At 44.3% G+C, this 21375-nt stretch overlaps 2 protein-coding genes across 3 annotated transcripts in view; one reads left to right on the top strand and one right to left on the bottom strand.

The window, feature by feature from the left end:
* The window catches only part of Arsg (arylsulfatase G), a 112973-nt gene that overhangs the window by 88033 nt on the left and 3565 nt on the right, over positions 1–21375 (bottom strand). The window lies entirely within an intron of this gene.
* Slc16a6 (solute carrier family 16, member 6) lies at positions 64–16871 on the top strand. Its single transcript, XM_013037900.1, has 6 exons — positions 64–201; positions 5004–5242; positions 6719–6862; positions 10264–10392; positions 13378–14190; positions 15693–16871. Exons 2-6 carry the CDS (start codon positions 5011–5013, stop codon positions 15941–15943), a joined length of 1569 nt encoding a protein of 522 aa, XP_012893354.1. The 5' UTR covers positions 64–201; positions 5004–5010; the 3' UTR covers positions 15944–16871.

Below are 21375 nucleotides of genomic sequence, written 5' to 3'. Positions count from 1 at the left end.
TGGCGCCCAGGCGCGGGACCGGGTGGGGGGCCTAGGGTGTACTGGGCTTACCGGCCGGAGCCAACTAGTTATAGACTCGGGCTCCACGCCCGAGAGGGTTAAACCTTTTTTCATGTTACCGAGCGGCTTATAAGGAGGGGGAGGCCAAGCCTCCGCCTTATTGAGAGCCTTTGGGGGTTTATTCTCTTCCCTTCTAACTTGGTGAGTTGGTTTTAATATTTTACACGTTTAAAAGTTTGATTGTGGGGGGTGGGTGGTTTTTTTTTTTAATAATACGTGTGTGTTGGGGCCTTTTGGGGGGGAGGGCGGAAAGGCAGAGGAAACCCCTTCACATTGGATCATTTCTGGGGAGCTTATTCCGAAGATATTCTCTGTGACACTTGGCAGAACCCGGGCCACCGGGAGGACGCGCTCTCGGCAGCGTGGGCCGCGGAGAGAGTGGAAACCAACCCTAACCTGGTACCGCTGGGGTCCGGGAAATAACGCCTCACCGCCCCGATCCGGCCGTGGCTGGCCCCTCACCAGGCTGCTGAGGAGACTCGCCATCGGAGGGGGTGCTCAGCTCCTCTTTGGGTTTTTTTTTCTTTATTTTTTTTGCATGAAGTTCCCTGCGCGTCACTAGAGCGAAATGTCAGGTTCCTTCCTCGCTCGCTCGCGCGCGCGCGCGCACACACGCCAGGCGACCACTGAGGCACATGCCGGGAAAGTGGGGTTCCCTGGGTCGATCCTACCTCAACCCCGTCCCCGGGGTGCCCCCCCCCACATACACACACGAGACGCCCCTGCCCTCCCGGGAAGGCGAGATTTCCTGACAGATCGCGGGTCCTTTACACCTCGACCGACGCCCCCTGTCAAGCGGCTGACCGCGGGGTCCCGCGCAACTTCCCAGCTTCCCGGGGCTGCGCAGCCCGGGGGAAGCGCCGGGTGTTGCTGAGCCGCGCGGTCGTGCGAGGTTTGGCGGGCGGAGGAAGTGGGTTATTTCCTCCAGGGTTGTTTTTCTTATCTTCCACCCCCCGGGCCAGGCAGGTGAGAAGGGGTTTTGCTAAGTGGCAAGTAAAAAAAAAAAAAAAATGTCTCCAGAACTGGGTGGAGGGCGTCAGCCTTAGGAAAAGCTGTCAGTGAAGAACAGCCATGAAAACTTGTCCACCTGGAAGCCAGGTTCTGTTTCCACAGATTGTGCCAGCTCTTCTCTGAAGTTGTTTTGTTTTTACCGTGGTGTTAAGGGAGACTTTTCTGTGATCTGAACTGCTTTTGTACAATCATGATAAGGAAGGTGTCTGGTTGAAGAAGAAAAGCCAGATCTTACATCTCTTGTGATCTCTCTCTGTCTCACACACTACTTACTGTGTAGCTTTTTGGGGGGTGGAGGGGAACCAACAACACAGGAGGTGGATGACTACGGGAGAAACACCTCTTGTGATTAAGATAAGGGGCATCTGTCCAAGATAGAAACTGAGGGTATGTAAATAAAACAGTGCAACCAAGTGGAAAAAAGTCCTGTCTTAATGAGTACCACGAATCCTGAGTTGTTCCTCCTGTGGTTTCAAAAAAAGCAGGACTTTTTTTCCTCAGTGGAACTCCTGAGGAGGACACTTAAATTAGGGGCTTGGGTTTCAACATCATGCTCTTGCAAAAGCCAGCCGCTGAGTTGGTGGTAGACAATGACTCCATGCTGTCTCAGCAGCCTCCAGGTTAGATTTGGACTTTTTTTTAACTAAAGAATTCAAATGAACTTTACCCACCTACTGACTGGTTTGGACAACTGGGGCCAGAGACAACTTGTCTAAAGCTGTTGCGCTTACGCTCTGCCTGTATACCATGGAAGCCTGTGTACTGAACTTTGCTCTGAGCTGACTCTGGACTGACCTGAGATGGTGTATAATCGATATTCTTCTGCCCTCAGAGCTAATAGTTTCTCACCAAGTTAAATCTCAGTGAAAATCTAGGTAGAACAGATCTCCAAGTCTTGGCAAACTACCCATTTATTCAAAGGAACACTGTTTTGTTTTCTTGTTTGTTTCCTCCTTTTGAGACAGGGTCTCAAAGTAGCCCAGGCTATGCTGAAATTTGCTGGCCCCTTTGGCCCTTTTCTTCCTTTCCTCCCCCCATACTTGGACCGTGTGTGTGTGTGTGTGTGTGTGTGTGTGTGTGTGTGTGTGTGTGTTGCCTTTGTCTTTCTTGCTATTGTTATTTGGGGTTTACTTTTATTTTCTCCCCCCTCATTTTTTTTAAACCAAAACCAAGCTTACTCAAGGAGAAATTCAGCACAGGCTACTACTACAGAGTAACTAACTCCCTTCCCCATATTGTGACGATGTATACAAGGCCTAAAAATCAAAGCTATAGAAGTGATAACTAGGCAGATTTGTGTGATGCTATCTCATTTAGCACTGAGATATCCCACCAGCACCCCTCACCTGGGATAACCCCTGTCACCAACACTGAGAGGGGTTTTGTTTTCTGTTAATCTTGATAGGTTCTCTCTCTCTCTCTCTCTCTCTCTCACACACACACACACACACACACTTCCTCATCTTGAGTGACTTGGGAAGGCTGTTTTGAAGCGATCCTGGCTCCTATCTTAGATGGATTGCTGCTTTCCGGGTCAGGGGACATTAATGACCATCCTGGGCTGCTCAGCCTCCAGCCTGAGCTATTTCCCATTCCCTTCTATCTCTCCATTTGTTCCCAGTCATGGTGTCTGACATTACCATACCAAGCATAGGCTTTTTTGTTGTTGTTGTTGTTGTTGTTGTTGGTCGTGAGGCCTGAACTCTGGGCCTGAGCACTGTTCCTGGGCTCTTCAGCTTAAGGCTAGCGCTCTACTACTTGAACCACAGTGCCACTTCTGGCTTTTTCTGTTTATGTGGTGCTGAGGAATTGATTCCAGGGCCTCATGCATGCAAGGCAAGCACTCTATCACTAAGCTACCTTCCCAACCCCAAGCATAAGCTTCTTAAAGCATCTTAGGCTCTCTTTCACTCAGCCAAATATTTAAACAGAGTCTAAAATGGGTATAGCCCTTCCCAAGTACTGGGTTACTGTGGGAAGGAGGTTATCAAGAGGATGGATGATACTATACTGGATTGATGAATTGCTGTTCAAGATTTATAATGTGAATCCAAGACATGGATGAACTGTCATCCCTGTGGAATTTTCTGTTGCTCTCCATTAGTAATAAAACCTTTGCCTTGCCAGGCATGGCATTTGGGAGGTTGAGATAGTAGACTTAAGAGTTCAAGGCAGCTGGGCGCCAGTGGCTTACATCTGTAATCCTAGCTACTCAGGAAGATGAGATCTGAGGATCATGGTTCAAAGCCAGCCTAGGCAGGAAAGTCTTGAGACTCTTATCTCCAATAAACCACTCAGAAAACTAGAAGTGGTGCTGTGGCTCAGGTAGTAGAGTGCTGGCCTTGAGCTGAAGAGCTGAGGGACAGCACCAAGGCCCAGAGTTCAAGCCCCATGACCACAAAAAAAAAAGAAAGAAAGAAAAAAAGAGTTCAAGGCCAAGTCAGGCTCCAGTGGCTCATGCCAGTATCCCTAACTACTCAGGAGACTGACCTCTGAGGATCACAGTTTGAAGACAGGCCAGGCAGGAAAGTCCATAAGACCACCAAAAATCTCCAGTTAACCACCAAAAAGCCAGAAGTAGAGATGTAGTTCAAGTGCTAGAGCACTAACCTTAAGCAAAAAAAGTCCTGAGTTCAAGGCCTAGGACCAGCACAGAAAAAGAAGAGGAAGAGGAGGAAAAGCTCTGAGACCATGGGTTTCTTATTATGTGGATTTATTATTATTTCACAGTATTATATATATCATTAAATATTAGTTGGGCTGAACATATCTATAGCTACGTTTGAAAAGATATGCAACTGCAGAAATTTTGCCATATTCATGTAATCCAGCCCAATCAATAAGATTTTAGCTGGGTGCCAGTGGCTCACGCCTGTAATCCTAGCTACTCAGGAGGCTGAGATCTGAGGATCTCAGTTCAAAGCCAGCCTGGGCAGGAAAGTCCGTGAGACTCTTATCTCCAATAAACCACTAGAAAACTGGAAGTGGCGTTGTGGCTCAAGTGGTAGAGCACTAGCCTTGAGCTGAAGAGAGCAGGGACAGGGCCCAAACCCAGAGTTCAGACCCTACGACTGACAAAAAAAAAAAAAAAAAAGACTTCAGTAAAGCCAGCTTCCCTCTGGGGTTCAATAGACTGTCTACTCTTAGTGGTGTCATGGCTCATATCTGCTCATTCTGATGTTTCTTATCATTTGAATGAGAAGGCATAGTGAGGTCAGAGGTACTTTGATTGAGTTTACCAGGAGCCAGATAGGGACTTGAGGTTTGAAGTGCCTCATTTATCACTGTATTCTGGCTTGTCTTAGACCAGAAACCCAAGGCACATTGTGGCAGTCACCTTTGAGGAAGTAATGCTCAGCAAACGACAGAAGTCTCATGTTGTAACTTAATAGTTTACCTTCTGTGCATGTAGGTACGCCTACATGGCACACTAAAATCAAAATCAGAATGTTGCTTACTGAGTGGCAAATGGGAACAGGAAGGGTTAGATGGATTGTCACTGGCCAGTAACCCAGGCACCTGTCCCATAGAAGGTGAGACACGTCAGTGCTAACCCTCCAGCTTCCCTTTTCTAGGCTTTTCTGATTACCATTCCTATGGTCCATCTAGTTTCTCTTCATTTAAGGAAGGTGGTCTTCTTCACCATCAGTAGGAATACTGGGTTTAGTGGCTATTCTGGGTCCAGGGTTGTGCTCTGATTCCTTGTGTTGCTGGCTGGTTTATCCCATCCATCACAGGGAAGTCTTCCAGGTTCTTTGTGGCTCCCATGTATAATTCAAAGGTAGATACAAAAACTTATCTATAAACTATGTATGATTTAAATATCCAGCAACCTAAGAAGTATGGAAGTAACTCTGCTGTATGTTTGTTGAATCCTCCATTCTCGTGCTATTAGCAATTCTGAAATCTTTTTCCAAATCTTTTTATTTCAGATTAAGAATGACCCAAAAGAAATCAAAACTTTGTTCCACAGTCAATGTGTATACTCAAGTGCCTGATGGAGGATGGGGCTGGGTAGTAGCTGTTTCTTTTTTCTTCATTGAAGTCTTCACCTATGGCATCATCAAGTCATTTGGTGTCTTTTTTACCGACTTAATGGAAGTTTTTAATGAATCCAACAGTAGGATCTCGTGGATCATATCAATATGTGTGTTCGTCTTAACATTTACAGGTGAGTACATCTTCCAGCCCAACCAGAATTGGGATGCCCGGCCCTTTCCTGCTATTATGACAGCAGTGTGTTTGTGATACATTCTCTTACATGCCCTGCTGGCCCATTCCAGCCTCCATTAAGGAATATAATGTTCAGAGGACGGAGTGATAAGCAATGAGACACTGAAGAAAGAGCCCTGGTGAGCCAGGCATGGTTGGTTCATGCCTGTAAGCCCAGCCCTTGGAAGGCTAAGGCAGGAGTATTGTGAGTTTGAGGGTGGGCTTCAAATCATGATCCTCCAGGTCTCTGCCTCCTCCTCTGTAGCTACGATTACAGGCCTGAGCCACCAGTGCCCAGCTTCAAAAACGAAAGTTCTAGCTGGGCGCTGGTGGCTCACGCCTGTAATCCTAGCTACTCAGGAGGCTGAGATCTGAGGATCGCGGTTCAAAGCCAGCCCGGGCAGGAGAGACTGTGAGACTCCTATCTCCAATAAATCACCAGAAAACCGGAAGTGGCGCTGTAGCTCAAGTGGTAGAGTGCTCACCTTGAGCTGAAGAGCTGAGGGACAGCGCCCAGGCCCAGAGTTCAAGCCCCACGACTGACCAAAAAAAAACAAAAGTTCTTTTAAAAAAGAATCCAGCCGAGTGCTGGAGGGTCACGCCTGTCACCCTAGCTACTCAGGAAGCTGAGATCTGAGAATCACTGTTCAAAGCCAGCCCGGACAAGGAAAGTCCGTGAGACTCATCTCCAATAAACTACTCAGAAAACAGGAAGTGGCACTGTGGCTCAAGTGGTAGAGCAGTTGCCTTCAGCTGAAGAGCTCAGGGACAGCGCCCAGGCCCAGAGTTCAAGCCCCACGACCACCAAAAAAGAAAGAAAGAAAGAATCCAAAATGGAGTGCCTCACCCCTATAATCCTAGCTACTCAAGAGGCTGAGAATCACAGTCTGAAGCCAGCCGGGGCAGACAAATCTAAGAAACAGATTTTTATTTCTAAGTAAACAGCAAAAGAGTCCAAAGTGGAGAGTTGGTACAAGCGATTGCATGCCAGCTCTTGAGTTCAAGCCCTAGTATGGGAGGAGGGGGGGTGAAGAGGGGGGGATGGGAGGAAGGGGGGTGAAGAGGGGAGATGCAGTGTATAGGGAGAAGAAAACACAAGCAATCATAGGAAAATAGGAAAAGTGGTATATACATAATTTTGTAGATACTCATGGAGATCTCTCACCTAAAAATATAGACAGAAGTTTCATACTCTTTCCCCCACCATGCCCCTCAATCACCTCTCTCTCTCTCTCTCTCTCTCTCTGGAATCAAACCCATGTGCTCTGGGGTCCTGGGTTACCACTGAGTTACACCTCTAGCCCCTTGTCTCATTAAAGAGCTCCAAGAATCTCAGCTCTTTTGAACTTATTCAGTAGCTACTGTATGCAGGTCGGGCATAGTCCCTCAGGGTCAAGACTTGCAGGAAGGACTCACTCTGTTCCTTTTCCCACAGCACCCCTGTCCACAGTCCTGAGCAATCGCTTCGGACACCGGTTGGTGGTGATGGCAGGAGGGCTGCTGGTCAGCACTGGGATGGTAGCGGCCTCCTTCGCACAAAAAGTTTACCATATGTACATCTTCATTGGGGTCATCTCAGGTGAGTGCCTGCCTGGGCTGGAGCTCTCTACATGGAAGGGGAGGGGAGGACAAGGGGAAGGGAGGACGGCAGGGGAGCTATGGGGAGGGAAGAAAACTAAGCTCAGATTGTAGTTTAGAATAAGTAATGTGTGTGGGTCAATGGCTTTAAACTAGACAACATGGACTAGTTTAAATGTAATATGTATGTGTATTTTCAAATGCCCAAATGTTTTGCTATGATGCGTATGTGTGTGTGTGCGCATGCGTGTGCACGTACCTGTGTGTGCCGCTCCTGACTCTACCACTTGAGCTACAGCTCCACTTCTGGCTTTTTTTTTTTTGGTTAATCGGAGGTAAGAGTCTCTTGGGCTTTCCTGCCCAGTCTGGCTTTGAACCTCAGTCCTCAGATCTCAGCCTCCTGAGTATCTAGGATTATAGGCATGAGCCACTAATGCCCAGCTTGATTGTGTGTGTTGGGAAGAATTGTTGTGACTTGAACTCCGAGCCTCAAGCTTACTAGGTGGGCACTGTACCACATGAGTTATACCTCAAAGCCCAGTTGTGGTGGTGATTTTTTTGTTTGTTTGTTTGGCCAGTCCTGGGGCCTGAGCACCATCCCTGAGCTTCTTTTTGCTAAAGGCTGGCACTCTACCACTTGAGCCACAGCGCCTCTTCTGGCTTTTTTCTGTTTATGTGGTGCCGAGAAATTGAACCCAAGACTTTGTGCATGCTAGGCAAGCACTCTACCATTAAGCCACATTCCCAGCCTGGTGATTATTTTTAGATCAAGTCCTGCAAATATTTCTGCTAGACTAGCCTCTAACCACAATTCTTCCTCTCTCAGCCTCCCAATTAGCTAGGATTACAAGCATGAGCCACCATCACTCAGTTTGATTTGTTTTTAAACACATGTATCAGTGATGTGGGTAACTTCCCTTTTATTCTAGTTTGTAGCCAGAAAGAATTTTTTTTTTTTTTTTTACCAACTAGGACTAGTTTCTTTGCCAGTATTTTTCAACTCAAGAATCTAAGGCTTAAAAAAGAGAAACTTCTCTGAAGAGGAAAGAAGGATGGCCAATAGACACATGCAGAAATGCTCAACCTCCCTCACCATAAAAGAAATGCAAATCAAAACAACATTGAGATACCACCTCACCCCAGTTAGAATGGCTAGAATCAAGAACTCGTAATAACAATAGATGCTGGAGGGGATGTGGACAGAAGGGAACCCTACCGCATTGTTGGTGGGAGTGTAAACTTATTCAACCACTTTGGAAAGCAGTATGGAGATTCCTCAAAAGACTCCACATAGAGCTCCCCTATGACCCAGCAATCCCACTTTTGGGCATTTACCCAAATGATCACAAACAAGACCATACTAAAGCTACCAGCACAACTATGTTTACTGCAGCATTATGTACCATAGCTAAGATATGGAAGCAACTCAGATGCCCCTCAGTAGATGAATGGATCAAGAAAATGTGGTATATATACACAATGGAATTCTATGCCTCCATCAGAAAGAATGGCATTGCCCCATTTATTAGGAAATGGAAAGACTTGGAAAAAATTATATTAAGTGTAGTAAGCCAGGCCCAAAGAAACATAGGTCCCATGGTTTCCCTTATTTGCGATAACTAGTATATGTCTGAGACAAGTAGAAAAGGTCAGATAAGTTGATGTTAAGTGAAATGAACCCCAAGTTAAGGACTCAATTTTTTTTCATTCTTGCTATTATATCTAGCATATTTATAAGATATTTCTTTGTTGCTTTGTATGTCCCTACCCCATGGTGTACGTTTTCACTGTATTTGATGTTGGTATAATTTGTGGAGGGGAAGGGAGAAAAAAAAACAAATCATTTAAATAGGGATACAGGTGGACCCATTGCACCAATGAGATGTACAAGATGTTACGTCAAAAATGAACTTGACAACTTTGGTGTGGGGGGGTGGGTGTAGGGGGGAGATTGGAAGGAATGGGAAGAGGAATCAAAGGAGGAAGCAACAATGCTTGATAAGAAATGCACTCATTACCTTGCCCATATAATTGAAACCCCTCTGTACAGTATTTTCACAATTAAAAAAAAAATCTAAAGCTCCAAGGCTGGGCTTGTTCTTAGGGAATCTAACAAAACATGTTTCCATTTGAAAGGAGTTTTTACAGGTAGGTATGGTAACACAAGCCTGTAATCCCAGAACTCAGTAAGCTGAGGTCAGTCTGGGATATAAAATAATTAAATAGGTGTTATTTACATACGTATGTATGTATAGATATACATATATACATAAAGTTAAAATCTCATACTTTATAATTTTCATGAAAGTTTGATACTTATCAAGACTTATTTCTATATGCAAGTCTTACATAAACACTATAGGTGAGCTGGGCACTGGTGGCTCATGACTGTAATCCTAGCTACTCAGGAGGCTGAGATCTGAGGATCATAGTTCAAAGCCAGCCCAGGCAGGAAAGTCCATGAGACTCTTATCTCCAATGAACCATCAGAAAACTGGAATGGCGCTGTGGCTCAAGTGGTAGAACACTAGCCTTGAGCTGAAGAGCTGAGGGACAGTGAGTGCCCAGGATCAGAGTTCAAGCCCCATGACCAACACACACACAAAAAAACAAAAAACAAAAAAAAAACAACCCAACTATAGGTAATAATATTTTTGTTCAGAACTTTTTTTTTTAAGTTTTCGTACTTCTAGGAACTCAAAACAGCAGTTGTAGTCTATCCTAGTCCATAGAGAAACTCATTTTCTTGGCTATATCGTGTTTTTCCAGAATGAATTGCTTGGCCTGCAGAATTTAGGTTTCATGACACACACTGCAAAGAATCCCTAGCCTCAATCATTCTCACTCTAGAGATGTAGAAAAAGTATAAGCTAGTTGGATATCAGTGACTCACACCTGTAATCTTAGCTACTTTGGAGACTTAAGAATAGGAGGATCAAAGTTCAAGCTAGCTAGTACAAAATTGGTTGAGACCCCATCTCAATCCATAGCTGGGTACAGTGACGTGTACCTGTGCTAAACTACATGAGAGGCTGAGATTGGGAGGATTGAGGTTCCAGGCCAGTCCAGGAAGAAAAATCTGAAAGACTCCTCCATGGATGGAAGCCAGACATGGTGGCATGTACCTGTCATTCCAGCTATGATGGGAAGCCTAAAATAGGCGGATCATAGTCCAGGCACAAACCCAGATGAGAAACCAGACACCATCTCAAATATTAGCCCATTAAAAAAAAACAAAACAGAACTAGAGGTGTGGCTTGGTACCCACCTGTCAAATCCAAGGCCCTAAATTTGAACCCCAGTAAGCCCCACTCCATACACACACATTCCCCATCAGTAGATGTATCTTTCCAGGATGAATGCGCATGTGTCCTTACTGTCTGTTTTGGCTTGTGTGTACAGGTTTCGGATACTGTTTCAGTTTTCTCCCAACTGTCACGATTCTGTCGCAGTACTTTGACAAGAGACGCTCAGTAGTCACCGCCGTTGCTTCTACAGGAGAATGCTTCGCTGTATTTGCGTTTGCACCAGGTTGGTGGGCAATGATAGTCTTTATATAGTCACTTGAGCAGAGGAGCCAGGCTGAGGTCCTGCTACATTAACCATGGTCAGCAGCATGCATACTTTTGACCATCTGACTAACAAAAGGGCACTGCCTTCTCCTTGGTACTTTTTTCTTTTTCTTTCTTTCTTTTTTTTTTTTTTTGGTCAGTTATGGGGCTTGAACTCAGGGCCTGGGCATTGTCCCTGAGCCTCTTTGTGCTCAAGGCTAGCGCCCTACCACTTTGAGCCACAGCTCCACTTCCAGTTTCTGATGGTTAATTGGAAATAAGAGTCTCATGGGTTTTACTGCCAGGACTAGCTTCAAACCATGACCCTCAGATCTTAGCCTCCTGAGTAGTTAGGATTATTGGCATGAACCACACCAGTGCTCAGCTCCTCAGCACATTTTTAGGCTCTATCCCCCTAAAAACCATTTTTATCTTAGTCCAAGTTTAACATGAACAGGGAGGTACATGGTTCCTATTCAGTATAACACTTTCTTGAAATATGCAAAATTAACTCCACATTAATTCAATGATTGGAATCATTCCTATTATTATTCCTCTCTTTTCAAAAGACTTCTATTCACTGTGGGATTGAGTTATGCCGATAACGCCAGTTTTCTTAATATTTGAGTGGTTGACCTCAGCAATTTTGTTATTTATTTTTTATTTTTTGTCGGTCATGGGGCCTGAACTCTGGGCCTGGACACTGTTCCTCAGCTCTTCAGCTCAGGGCTAGCACCCTACCACTTGAGCCACAGCCCCACTTCCGGCTTTTTCTGCTTATGTGGTGCTGAGGAATCGAACCCAGGGCCTCATGCATGCAAGGTAAGCGCTCTACCACTGAGCCACCTTCCCAGCCCTTTCAGCAAAATTTTTTTTTTTTTTTGGTCGGCCGTGGGGCTTGAACTCTGGGCCTGGGCGCTGTCCTTCAGCTCTTCAGCTCAAGGCGAGCGCTCTACCACTTGAGCCTTCCGGTTTTCTGGTGATTTATTGGAGATAGGAGTCTCACAGTCTCTCCTGCCCGAGCTGGCTTTGAACCTCGATCCTCAGATCTCAGCCTCCTGAGTAGCTAGGATTACAGGCGTGAGCCACCAGCGCCCGGCCCTTTCAGCAAAATTTTTATCTTGGGAACCACAGATGGTGGTGCATACCTGTAATCCCAGCTACTTGGGAGGCAGAAGCAGGAATATCACAAGTTTGAAGTCAATCCAGGCAAAGCTAACAAGACTCTGTCTCAAAAAAATAATAATAATAAATAAATAAGCCAATGGTATAGTTTAAGTGGTACAGAGTACTTGCCTAGCAAACACAAACTCTGTACCATCAAAAGTCAACAAAAGACCTGGTGCTGGTGGCTCATGCCTGAAATCCTGGCTACTGAGGAGGCTAAGATCTGAGGATCACAGTTAGAAGACAGCAGGCAGGAAAAGTCCATGAGCTCAAGGACAGCACCCAGGTCCTGAGTTCAAGCCCCAGGACCAACAACAACAAAAGTCAGCAAAAATCAGCATTGGGTCTGTGGTTCAAGTGATAGAGTACTAGCCTAGCAAGTGGCAAGTCCCCATACTGCCAATAAGTACGTGAATAATAACAAGAAAGAAATGTTACATGGGTTACACAAAGAAAGACAGAGTTGGCCTGTTATTGCTAGCTGAGTCCAAAGCACTTGTGATTACCCAGGCTGCCTAAACCAGATAGCAAATCGAGGAGCCTTCCAAGACACCTGGGGCTCTCTTGCTGAGCTTATGTTGTGGAAATCAAGGCACTATATTGATTCTCTTTGACTGTCAGCACTGGAAGTTTCGATGAACATCCCTCCCTTATCTGAGCTGATTATGGCCAGCCTTACGATCAGGGCAGGGCGTGCATGCATTATCCCTTCAGTGATGGAGCTGTTGGCTCTCTAAGCATATCCTATATCCAGCCTGTCCCTCCAGCCTCAGCTCCGGCTTAATGGCAAGAGGGCCAAGAACTCAGATACTTAAGGACACACCTCAGGGAGTACCTGGAGAACTGTGGCATTTAATTCTAGGTTAATCAGGGGAGCTTTTAGAGTCTTAAGTTTCTCTTTATTTAATTTACTTTTCCCAAGGATGGAATGAATGAGTGCAACATGCCACAGCTCATAGGTTGGTAAATGCTGGGCGCTAGTGCCTTGTGCCTTAAATCAAGCTACTCCAAGGAGGCTGAGATCTGAGGATCAAGGTTCCAAGCCAGCCTGAGTAAGGAAGTCCGTGAAATTCTTATTATCTCCAAAAAGTCACCAGAAAACCAGAAGTGGAGATGTGGCTCAAAGTGGCAGAGTGCTACCCTTGAGCAAAAGAGCTCAGGGACGGTGCTTCGGCCCTGTGTTCAAGCCCCGTGACCAATCCAAAAAAAAAAGTCAGATAGTAATTTTTGTTTTCTTCTTTTTCTTTTTATGGTGCTAGGGATCAACTGTGCATGCTAGGCAAATGCTCTACCACTGAGCTTCACCCCCGGCTCTAAAGAGTAAATATTTTAGGCTTTTTAATATATGGTCCCCATCACAATGGCTCAGATGGGCTGTGTGAATGAATGAGCATGGCTGGGTTCTAGTCCAGGTTTATGCATCAAATTTGACCAGACATTCAACTGGACTTGACCCATATATGGGCCACTATTTGCTGAACCTTGGTGAATGTCACAAAGTTATTTCTCTCCTTCTGCCTCAATCCGGAAAAGCATACCCTTCAAAGTTCTTTTGATTTGCTGCATATGTAATAATTACTGCATATATAATCATTGCTGTACATATAGTCCTTACTGTTTCATAAAATGCACCAAAACCAAGAGTAATGGATAGTCTACCTTGGCCACATCTGCATTGCTTAGTAACATTTCAGACACACACACACTAAAATCTTCATCCATATTTCTTCTGACACTGTCTCCTGAGTCTGGTCCATAAGTGATCTTAGATCTTTTCTTTTTCTCCTGCCTTGTCTAGCCATCACGACCTTGAAGGAGCACATCGGCTGGAGGCACAGCCTCCTCTTCGTGGGTCTCCTACAGTTGAACATCATGGTGTGTGGGGCCCTGCTCAGACCAGTTATTATCAGAGCACCAGGCTCTCCCAAAACCATCTCTCATGAACACCGCAAAGAAGTGCAATATATGCTTGAAAATGAGAAAACAAGAACCTCAATTGACTCCATCGACTCAGGAGTGGAACTAACTACCTCACCAAAAAACGTGCCTAGCCACCCTAACTCAGAGCTAGAATCCAGGGGGGACCAGCAGCAGACCCTAGTGGCCGGCTCCAAGCACAAGGAGAAGAAAGCCCCGTTGTTAGACTTCTCCATCTTGAAAGAGAAGAGTTTCATCTGTTATGCATTATTCGGGCTCTTTGCCACATTGGGCTTCTTCGCACCTTCTCTGTACATCATCCCATTAGGTATCAGTCTGGGTATTGAGCAGGATCGTGCTGCATTTTTATTGTCAACAATGGCAATTGCTGAAGTGTTTGGCAGAATCGGAGCTGGTATGGTGCTCAATCGAGAGCCCATCCGCAAGATCTACATCGAGCTCATCTGCGTCATCTTACTGACCCTGTCTCTGTTCGCCTTTCCTTTTGCGACAGAATTTTGGGGTCTCACATCATGTAGTGTATTCTTTGGGCTCATGGTTGGAACTATAGGAGGGACTCACATCCCGCTGCTGGCTGAGGAAGATGTGGTGGGGATTGAGAAGATGTCTTCAGCAGCCGGCGTCTACGTCTTCATTCAGAGCATCTCGGGGCTAGCAGGGCCACCCCTGGCAGGTAATTAAAGTAGATGAATTTTTAGAGTTTGTAGGAATTAGAGCCAACCCCCTTGACTTCGATATGAAGAAACCAGAGTTGAAGGCAATGGTCAGACACTTTGAACAACCAGGTCAGGATCAGAACCTGTGTCTGTAAGACCCAGTTGCAGGAATTTTCTGTCATCTTATTTTACCTAATTCTACACAGAAAGCCGTGAATGTGTAACCATTATAATTGCTGTATGACTTTTGTACCAAGAGAGCTAAGGGAATTCTGTGTCATTTTTGCTTTCTGTGTGTGTGTGCTGGTACTGGGACTTGAACTCAGGACCAAGGCATTGTCCTTGACATGTTTTTGCTCAAGGCTGGTGCTCTACCACTTGAGCCACAGCTCCACTTCCAGGTTTTGTTTTTTTGTTTTGGTGGCTAATTGGAGACAAGAGCCTCACAAATTTTCCTGCCTAGGCTGGCTTTAACCATGATCCTCAGATCTCAGCCTCCATATATACCCAGCTATTTTCCCCTTTTTTTTCTTTGTTTCCTTTTTTTTTTTTTTTTTTGAGACAAGATCTCACTTTGTTGCCTAGACTAGCTTGGAATTCACTATTGAGCGTAGGCTGGCTTCAGTTTCTGGATCCTTCTGTCTCAGCCTCCCCAGTGGTGGTACACGACTACATCAGGTTATTTTCCTTTCTTAGATATTTGGGAGTTGCACACATAGCAGCACTGTGCAAATACTCCTCCAATGCTTGATTGATGCAGAATATTTCCTTATTGGAGAGATACATGTTTTGGAGTTTAGATCAGATAAGTTATTTTAGTTAGTGGGATAAGAAACTTTACCCCTCTGTTAAAAGATACGCGAAAAACACACTATGAAAATAACACAGCTCTTTCCGTACATAAGAACAGTTCTTTTTTGAAAGAAACATGCACCTAATTGGCCCTTGCTTTATTTTGTGTGTGTGTGTGTGTGTGTGTGTGTATGCGCACGCGTGCATACGTGTGTGTGCGTGCCAGCACCAGGACTTGAGCTTAGAGTCTCACACTTTTGCTTGGCTTTCTTGGTCATGGTTGGCACTCTACCATTTGAGCCATGCTTCCAGTCCAGCTTTTTTCTGGCTAGAGATGGGATCTCATAGAATTTTCTCCCCAGTCTGGCTTTGAACCTCTACTCTCCAGGTCTTAGCCTCCTGAGGTGAGCAGCTAGGATTATATAGGTGTGAGCCTCTGGTGCCTAGGTTTCTCCAATAGTTTAGATTCTCCGCCAGGACAAACTTGACTAATGAAGAATTAAGTTGGCAATTTTGTTTTGTTTTTTTTTTCTGGTGCCAGTATACTGTATTTTGAGTGACTTATTCTCTCCAGTGTAGCAGAGATTTTTGCTTTTGACACTATTACCTTTAGGAAAACGAAACACAAGAGGGAAGGTGAGGGAATTTCTGAATGGGGCGAGAGCCAGGTGCAGGGGTCCATTGTAGTAATAATGATGGTAACAAAGCGCATACTTTCTCCCTCCAGGTCTGCTGGTGGACCAAAGTAAGATATACAGCAGGGCTTTCTACTCCTGCTCGGCTGGCATGGCCGTGGCTGCCGTGTGCCTCGCCCTGGTGAGACCATGCAAAAAGGGACTGTGCCGGACCCCTCCGTCAGGTGAAACCAAGACAGAGAGCCAGCGTGGGAAGACACTACAGGACATACCTGAGGACTTTCTGGAAATGGATCTGGGGAAAAATGAGCACAGAGTTCATGCGAAAATGGACCTAGTATGACACATTTTCGTGTCATGGCATCCGCCCTGTGGCCTGAGAAGCAGGGGAGCCTTGGAGAGATGGGGAAGCAGAGAAGGCACTGGACGCCACTTTCAAGGGAAACGTATATGCGAATAGCACTACCAACACCTTTCTTTTCCCTAAGTTTTCCTTTTTGCTTTTTTTTTTTTAAAAAAAAACCAAACCAAACAAAAACACCCACTTTCCCCCTTATAATCTAGCTCTGTTCTGTAGCAATACAAAGATATATCTATATCTTTTGTTTACAGTGTTAAAATAGTGACATGAATTGGGCAAATGGTCACTGTAAAAGCACTGAACTGGGGGGGGGGAACTATTCTCTGAAAGGACATTGGCCATTCCAAATTAAAACCCAGTGAAGTGTTACAAAATTTCCTAATTTTCAGAAATACAAGTTGTTTTTATAAGACAATTTGAGAAGAAGACTTTGAGGTTTCTATTAACAAATCATGGCCTCTGAATTTTTCCAAATATTACGTAGAAAGTAGTGGTGTTTAAAGCCCAATGTTTGATTAATATGCAAAAAATAAAACCACATAATAGCAAATATAACTTGAACTTCATAAATGTGAAGATTTCTTTATGGCCAGTCAGCACCAGATGTATTTTGATACAGAAGAGACTAAATTACATTAAAAAATGTGTTTCCTGTTGCTTTTAATTTTTCAGAAATATGTGATTATAGTGTCTTTAATTTAAACCACTATTTATTTTTTAAGTTATTCTAGGATGATTCAAGGTAATCAAAAGAAAAAAAGAGGTAATCTGCAAAATGTTTCTTTTTTACCTCCTTTCCACAGTCCTTTAAATGTCTAGAAGAATCCTTCTTATCTTAGAAAGTTATCTCATCAAAGGCCAAGCTATAATGATTCTTCAGTAGTTAAAGGCGATGTGTGTTATTTAAAAGGGGGAGAAAACTATGTGTGCTATTTAAAAGGGGGAGAAAACAGACCGCAAATCGCCTTAGTTTTTAAATGATCATTTGTTTTTATCACCTTAAGAATACTTGAGGGTATTCTTTGATCAGAATCACATTTCACTGAATTGTTGAAGCATTTCTGACCTTTTTGTTTTGATAACTGTTAAAGTATTTTGGTATTTCATTTAGGAGTAGCAGAGACCTTGATGTTACCATCACAGGTTATAAGTTTTGCCATTAACTTGACTCAGTTGTCCTAAGTGGCCCAATGTATCAGGTCATCGTTGTTTTAGAGTTACAGTACGCGCATAGTAAATCTCATTCTCACAGTTTTCTGTAAAGGGGCTCCTGTGAGGATATGATTCTTCTGCATCTCACCCTGCAGGTGATGGTCAATGCTTGCCACTCCATCTAGACTTGTCTTTACTATTAATTTATGAGAACTCAGGGGGAAAATACAACAAGCCTAGTTTGGTTACAGGTACACACAAGCTTGAATATTTCTCTGCACTGAAATGAAAGTGACATATAGTTCATCACCACCGGCTACATTTTTTTTATATATAGCTTTTATGTCAGCCATAGAAATAGGACAATCTTTTAAAGCTTTGGGGAGGTGACAAAGGAAATGACAAAGCGTCTGTCAAAAACAAGACACACCTAAAACAAGGTGCATGTAGCAAATCTCTGTCACTGCTTACAAAAAAGCTCTGAGCTTGTGGCAGTTTTGCAAACTTAACCTGACTTCAGCACTTTACAACCTATTTTGTACTATGAATGTTCAATACAATTTAATATTTATAACTCATGTCCAAGGAATCTGCTCTGTGTCCACTCTGTTAACTGCATGAGAGAAAAAAATGTATGCCAATTCCAGTATGCCAACAAACAAGGGTTTAAATGTTTAGAACAAAATGAAAACCAGATTATTGACTTGTTCTGTATTAGCAACATTCTGGTACTTCTAGATTTGCAATAAATTTATGGCTTCTTATTTAAAGAGTTGGATTTTCCTTTTAAAAAAATCAATTTAGATCATACAGTGTTTTATTCAATTAAAGCTAGACTCAGGGAGACTCCATTCCAATAAATGATATTTTAACTTTTTAATAAAATTGTTTACTCTCAGACACATAAACAATCTCGAGGCATTATCTATGGAACTTTTTTCTGTCATTAAAAAATAAGACAGTCAAGCTGGGTGCTAGTGGCTCACTCCTGTAATCCTAGCTACTCAGGAGGCTGTGATCTGAGAATCATGGTTCAAAGCTAGCCCAGGCAGGAAAGTCCATGAATCTCTTATCTCTAACAGACCACCAGAAAACCGGAAGTGGCACTGTGGCTAAAGTGGTAGAGCACTAGCCTTGAGCTGAAGAGCTGAGAGACAGTGCTCAGGCCCAGAGTTCAAGCCCCACGACTGACAAAAAGAAAAAAAAAAAAAAGACAGTCTCCAGGCACTGGTGGCTCATGCCTGAAATCCTAGAAACTCAGGAGACAGATCTAAGGATCAAGGCTCAAAGTCAGTCCAGGCAGAAAAGTCCCTGAGACTCTTCTCTCCAATTAACTACCAGAAAACTGGAAGTAGAGCTGTAGCTCCAAGTGGTAGAGCACTAGCCTTGAGTGAACAAGCTCAGGGACAGTGCTCAGGCACTGAGTTCAACACCTATGACCAACCAAAAAGAGGAGGTTTATTTGTATATTTGTCTTTAGGAAAGGAATCTTCCTATGTTGCCCAGGATGGCTTCAACCTGATCACCCTCTACACTCTTTCCTATAGAATATTTAAATCATCTAGAAAATGTTACAGTATTAAGACTTTGGTTATGGGCTTTTTTTTTTTTCTTTTTGCCAGTCGTGGGGCTGGAACTCAGGGCCTGGGCTTTTTTGCTCAAGGCTAGCCCTCCACCTTGAACCACCATGCTACTTTCAGCTTTGTATGTGGTACCGAGGAAGCGAACCCAGGGCTTCACGCATGTTAGGCAAGCACTCTACCATTAAGCCACCTTCCCAGGCCCTAGATCTTTTGTTTGAAGAACCTTCTGCTTGCTCTGTTGGTACTCTACCAGTTGAGCCACACTTTCAACTCTGCTTTTGATTTAGTTTAGAGATGAAGTCTCACAGACTTTTCTGCCCAGCCTGGCTTCAGACTTCTAGGATTAGCAGTTTGTAGCTAATGAGCTATGAGCCACTAGCTTCCAGCTATGGCTGAATTTTAAGTGGAACTTAGGGGCGATGTGGTGAATACTTGGTCACCTGTCTATGGCCTTGTTGGGAGACGTGGAACCTTTGGGTGGTGAGGCCTAGTGAGAAGAAGCTAAGTACTGGGCACTGAGACCCACGTCCCCATCCTCTTCCTCTTTGGATGTTCTACCAGGATCCAGACCCAAAGCCACAGGCCCATATGACCACTGACTGAAACTTCTGAAGCTGTGAGCCAAAACAAACCTTCCCTCCTTTTACTCAGGTGTTAGGTCACAGTGACAGAAAGCTGGCCAACACAACTGTCTAAACTCACAGAATAGTCCTAAGAACTTGTCTTTTTCTTTTTTCTTTTTTTTCCCCTTTCTTCTTTTTTTTTGTGCCATTACTAGGGCTTGAAGTCAGGGCTTTGCACTCTTCCTTGGCTTTTTTTTTTTTTTTTTAATCACAGCCGATGCCCTCCCACTTGAGCCATACCTCCACTTCTGACTTTTTGCTAGTTCATTAGAAATGTCCCATCGATTTATCTCCCTGAGCTGGCTCTGAATCATGATCCTCAGATCGAAGCCTCCTGACTAGTTTAGGATTACAAGCATGAGTCCCCATAGCTGGCTCTTTGGAATTTTATTTCATTTATTTATTGATTTATTTTTTGGTCAGTTGCAGGGCTTGAACTCTGGGCCTGGGTGCTGTCCCTCAGCTCTTCAGCTCAAGGCTAGTGTTCTATCACTTGAACCACACAGCACCACTTCTGGTTTTCTGTGTGGTTTATTGGAGATAAGAGTCTCAGGGACTTGGTATTCTGGTGGCTCATGTCTATAATCCTAGCTATTCAGGAGACTGAGATCTGAGGATCACGGTTCAAAGCTAGCCTGGGCTGGAAAAGCTGTGAAACTCCTATCTCCAATAAACTACCAGAAAACCGGAAGTGGTACTGTAGCTCAAGTGGTAGAGCACTTGCCTTGAGCTGAAGAGCTAAGGGACAGCGCCCAGGCCCAGAGTTCAAGCCCCATGACCGAACAACAACAACAAAAAAGTCTCACAGACTTTCCTGCCTAGGATGGCTTTGAACCACCATCCTCAGATCTCAGCCTTCTGAGTAGCTAGGATTAAAGTTGTGAGCCACCAGTGCCCAGCAATCCTCAGAAGTTTTTTTTCTTTTTTGATCGGTCTTGGGGCTTGAACTCTGGGCTTGGGCACTGTCCCTGCACTCTTCAGCTCAAGGCAAGCACTCTACCACTTGAGCCACAGCACCACTTCTGGTTTTCTAGTTGTTAATGGAGATAAGAGTCTCACGGCCTTTCCTGCCCGGGCTGTCTTTGAACCTGGATCCTCAGATCTCAGCCTCCTGAGTAGCTAGGATTACAGGCGTGAGCCACCTGCGCCTGCTCCTCAGAATATTTTTAAGGAAACAGTACATGCTCTCCATGCCAGGAGTTCTTAAGCTTTTTCTATAGCCCAGATAGTACTATTGAAGGGTTTTGTGATAGTTAATTGGAGGTAAGAGCCTTAGGGACTTTTCTTCCTAGGCTGCTTTGCACTTTGATCTGCAGATCTCAGCCTCCTGAGTAGCTAGGGTTAAAGGCATGAACCAGTGACACTAGTGTTGATTTTTATTTTTTAAAGCTCCCACAAGTGGGTTTTTCTATCAGAGATCTCCAGTTTAAAACCCATTGCTTTTAAAGTTTTAAGTAGTTATGAACATTTCTTAAAAGAGCCATGTAAAGACAAATTTTCAGGCATAAGCTAGACTAAAAGATCACTCCTACAAGTATACACTGACCTGAGAAAAGATAAGCTCTTTGTCTTCAAGTGTGTCATTAATCTAGACGCATGTGTTAAGCAAGGGCCAGCCCATCCCAAAGAAAGGCCACCAACACATGACAGCATAAGGAGGGAAACTAGGTCCCCCTGGTGTTCGGTTTTGATAATGACTCCAAAAGCCCACTTTAAGCAAAGCAGAAAGAATTTGCAACTTGGCTTCCCAGGCAAAAATAAAATAAATTTTTGCACCCGAATTATTCAAGTGCTTATCGATTTCCTAGAGGGGAGACTGAACAGCCACACCTGCTGTTCCAGAAATCTCCAAAGATTATTGCAAGCAAACTCTAATTCTGGCCACGTGTTTCCAGTAACTCAAGAAAACAAGGATGCTGGAAATCCGCTGTAAGTTCTGCCTCCACACTCCCGCCTCCCATTCTCAGTCCTCTCTCTGCTGAGTCCAGCCCTGTTTGTGTCTGCTCCGTGGCAGGTGGAGATCAAGCAGTGTCCTGAGCGGAACTCTGAATCCTCT

This window comes from Dipodomys ordii, unplaced genomic scaffold (assembly GCF_000151885.1).
Source record: "Dipodomys ordii isolate 6190 unplaced genomic scaffold, Dord_2.0 Scaffold7, whole genome shotgun sequence".
NCBI lineage: Eukaryota > Metazoa > Chordata > Mammalia > Rodentia > Heteromyidae > Dipodomys > Dipodomys ordii.
This window is presented reverse-complemented; position numbering and strand designations above follow the sequence as displayed.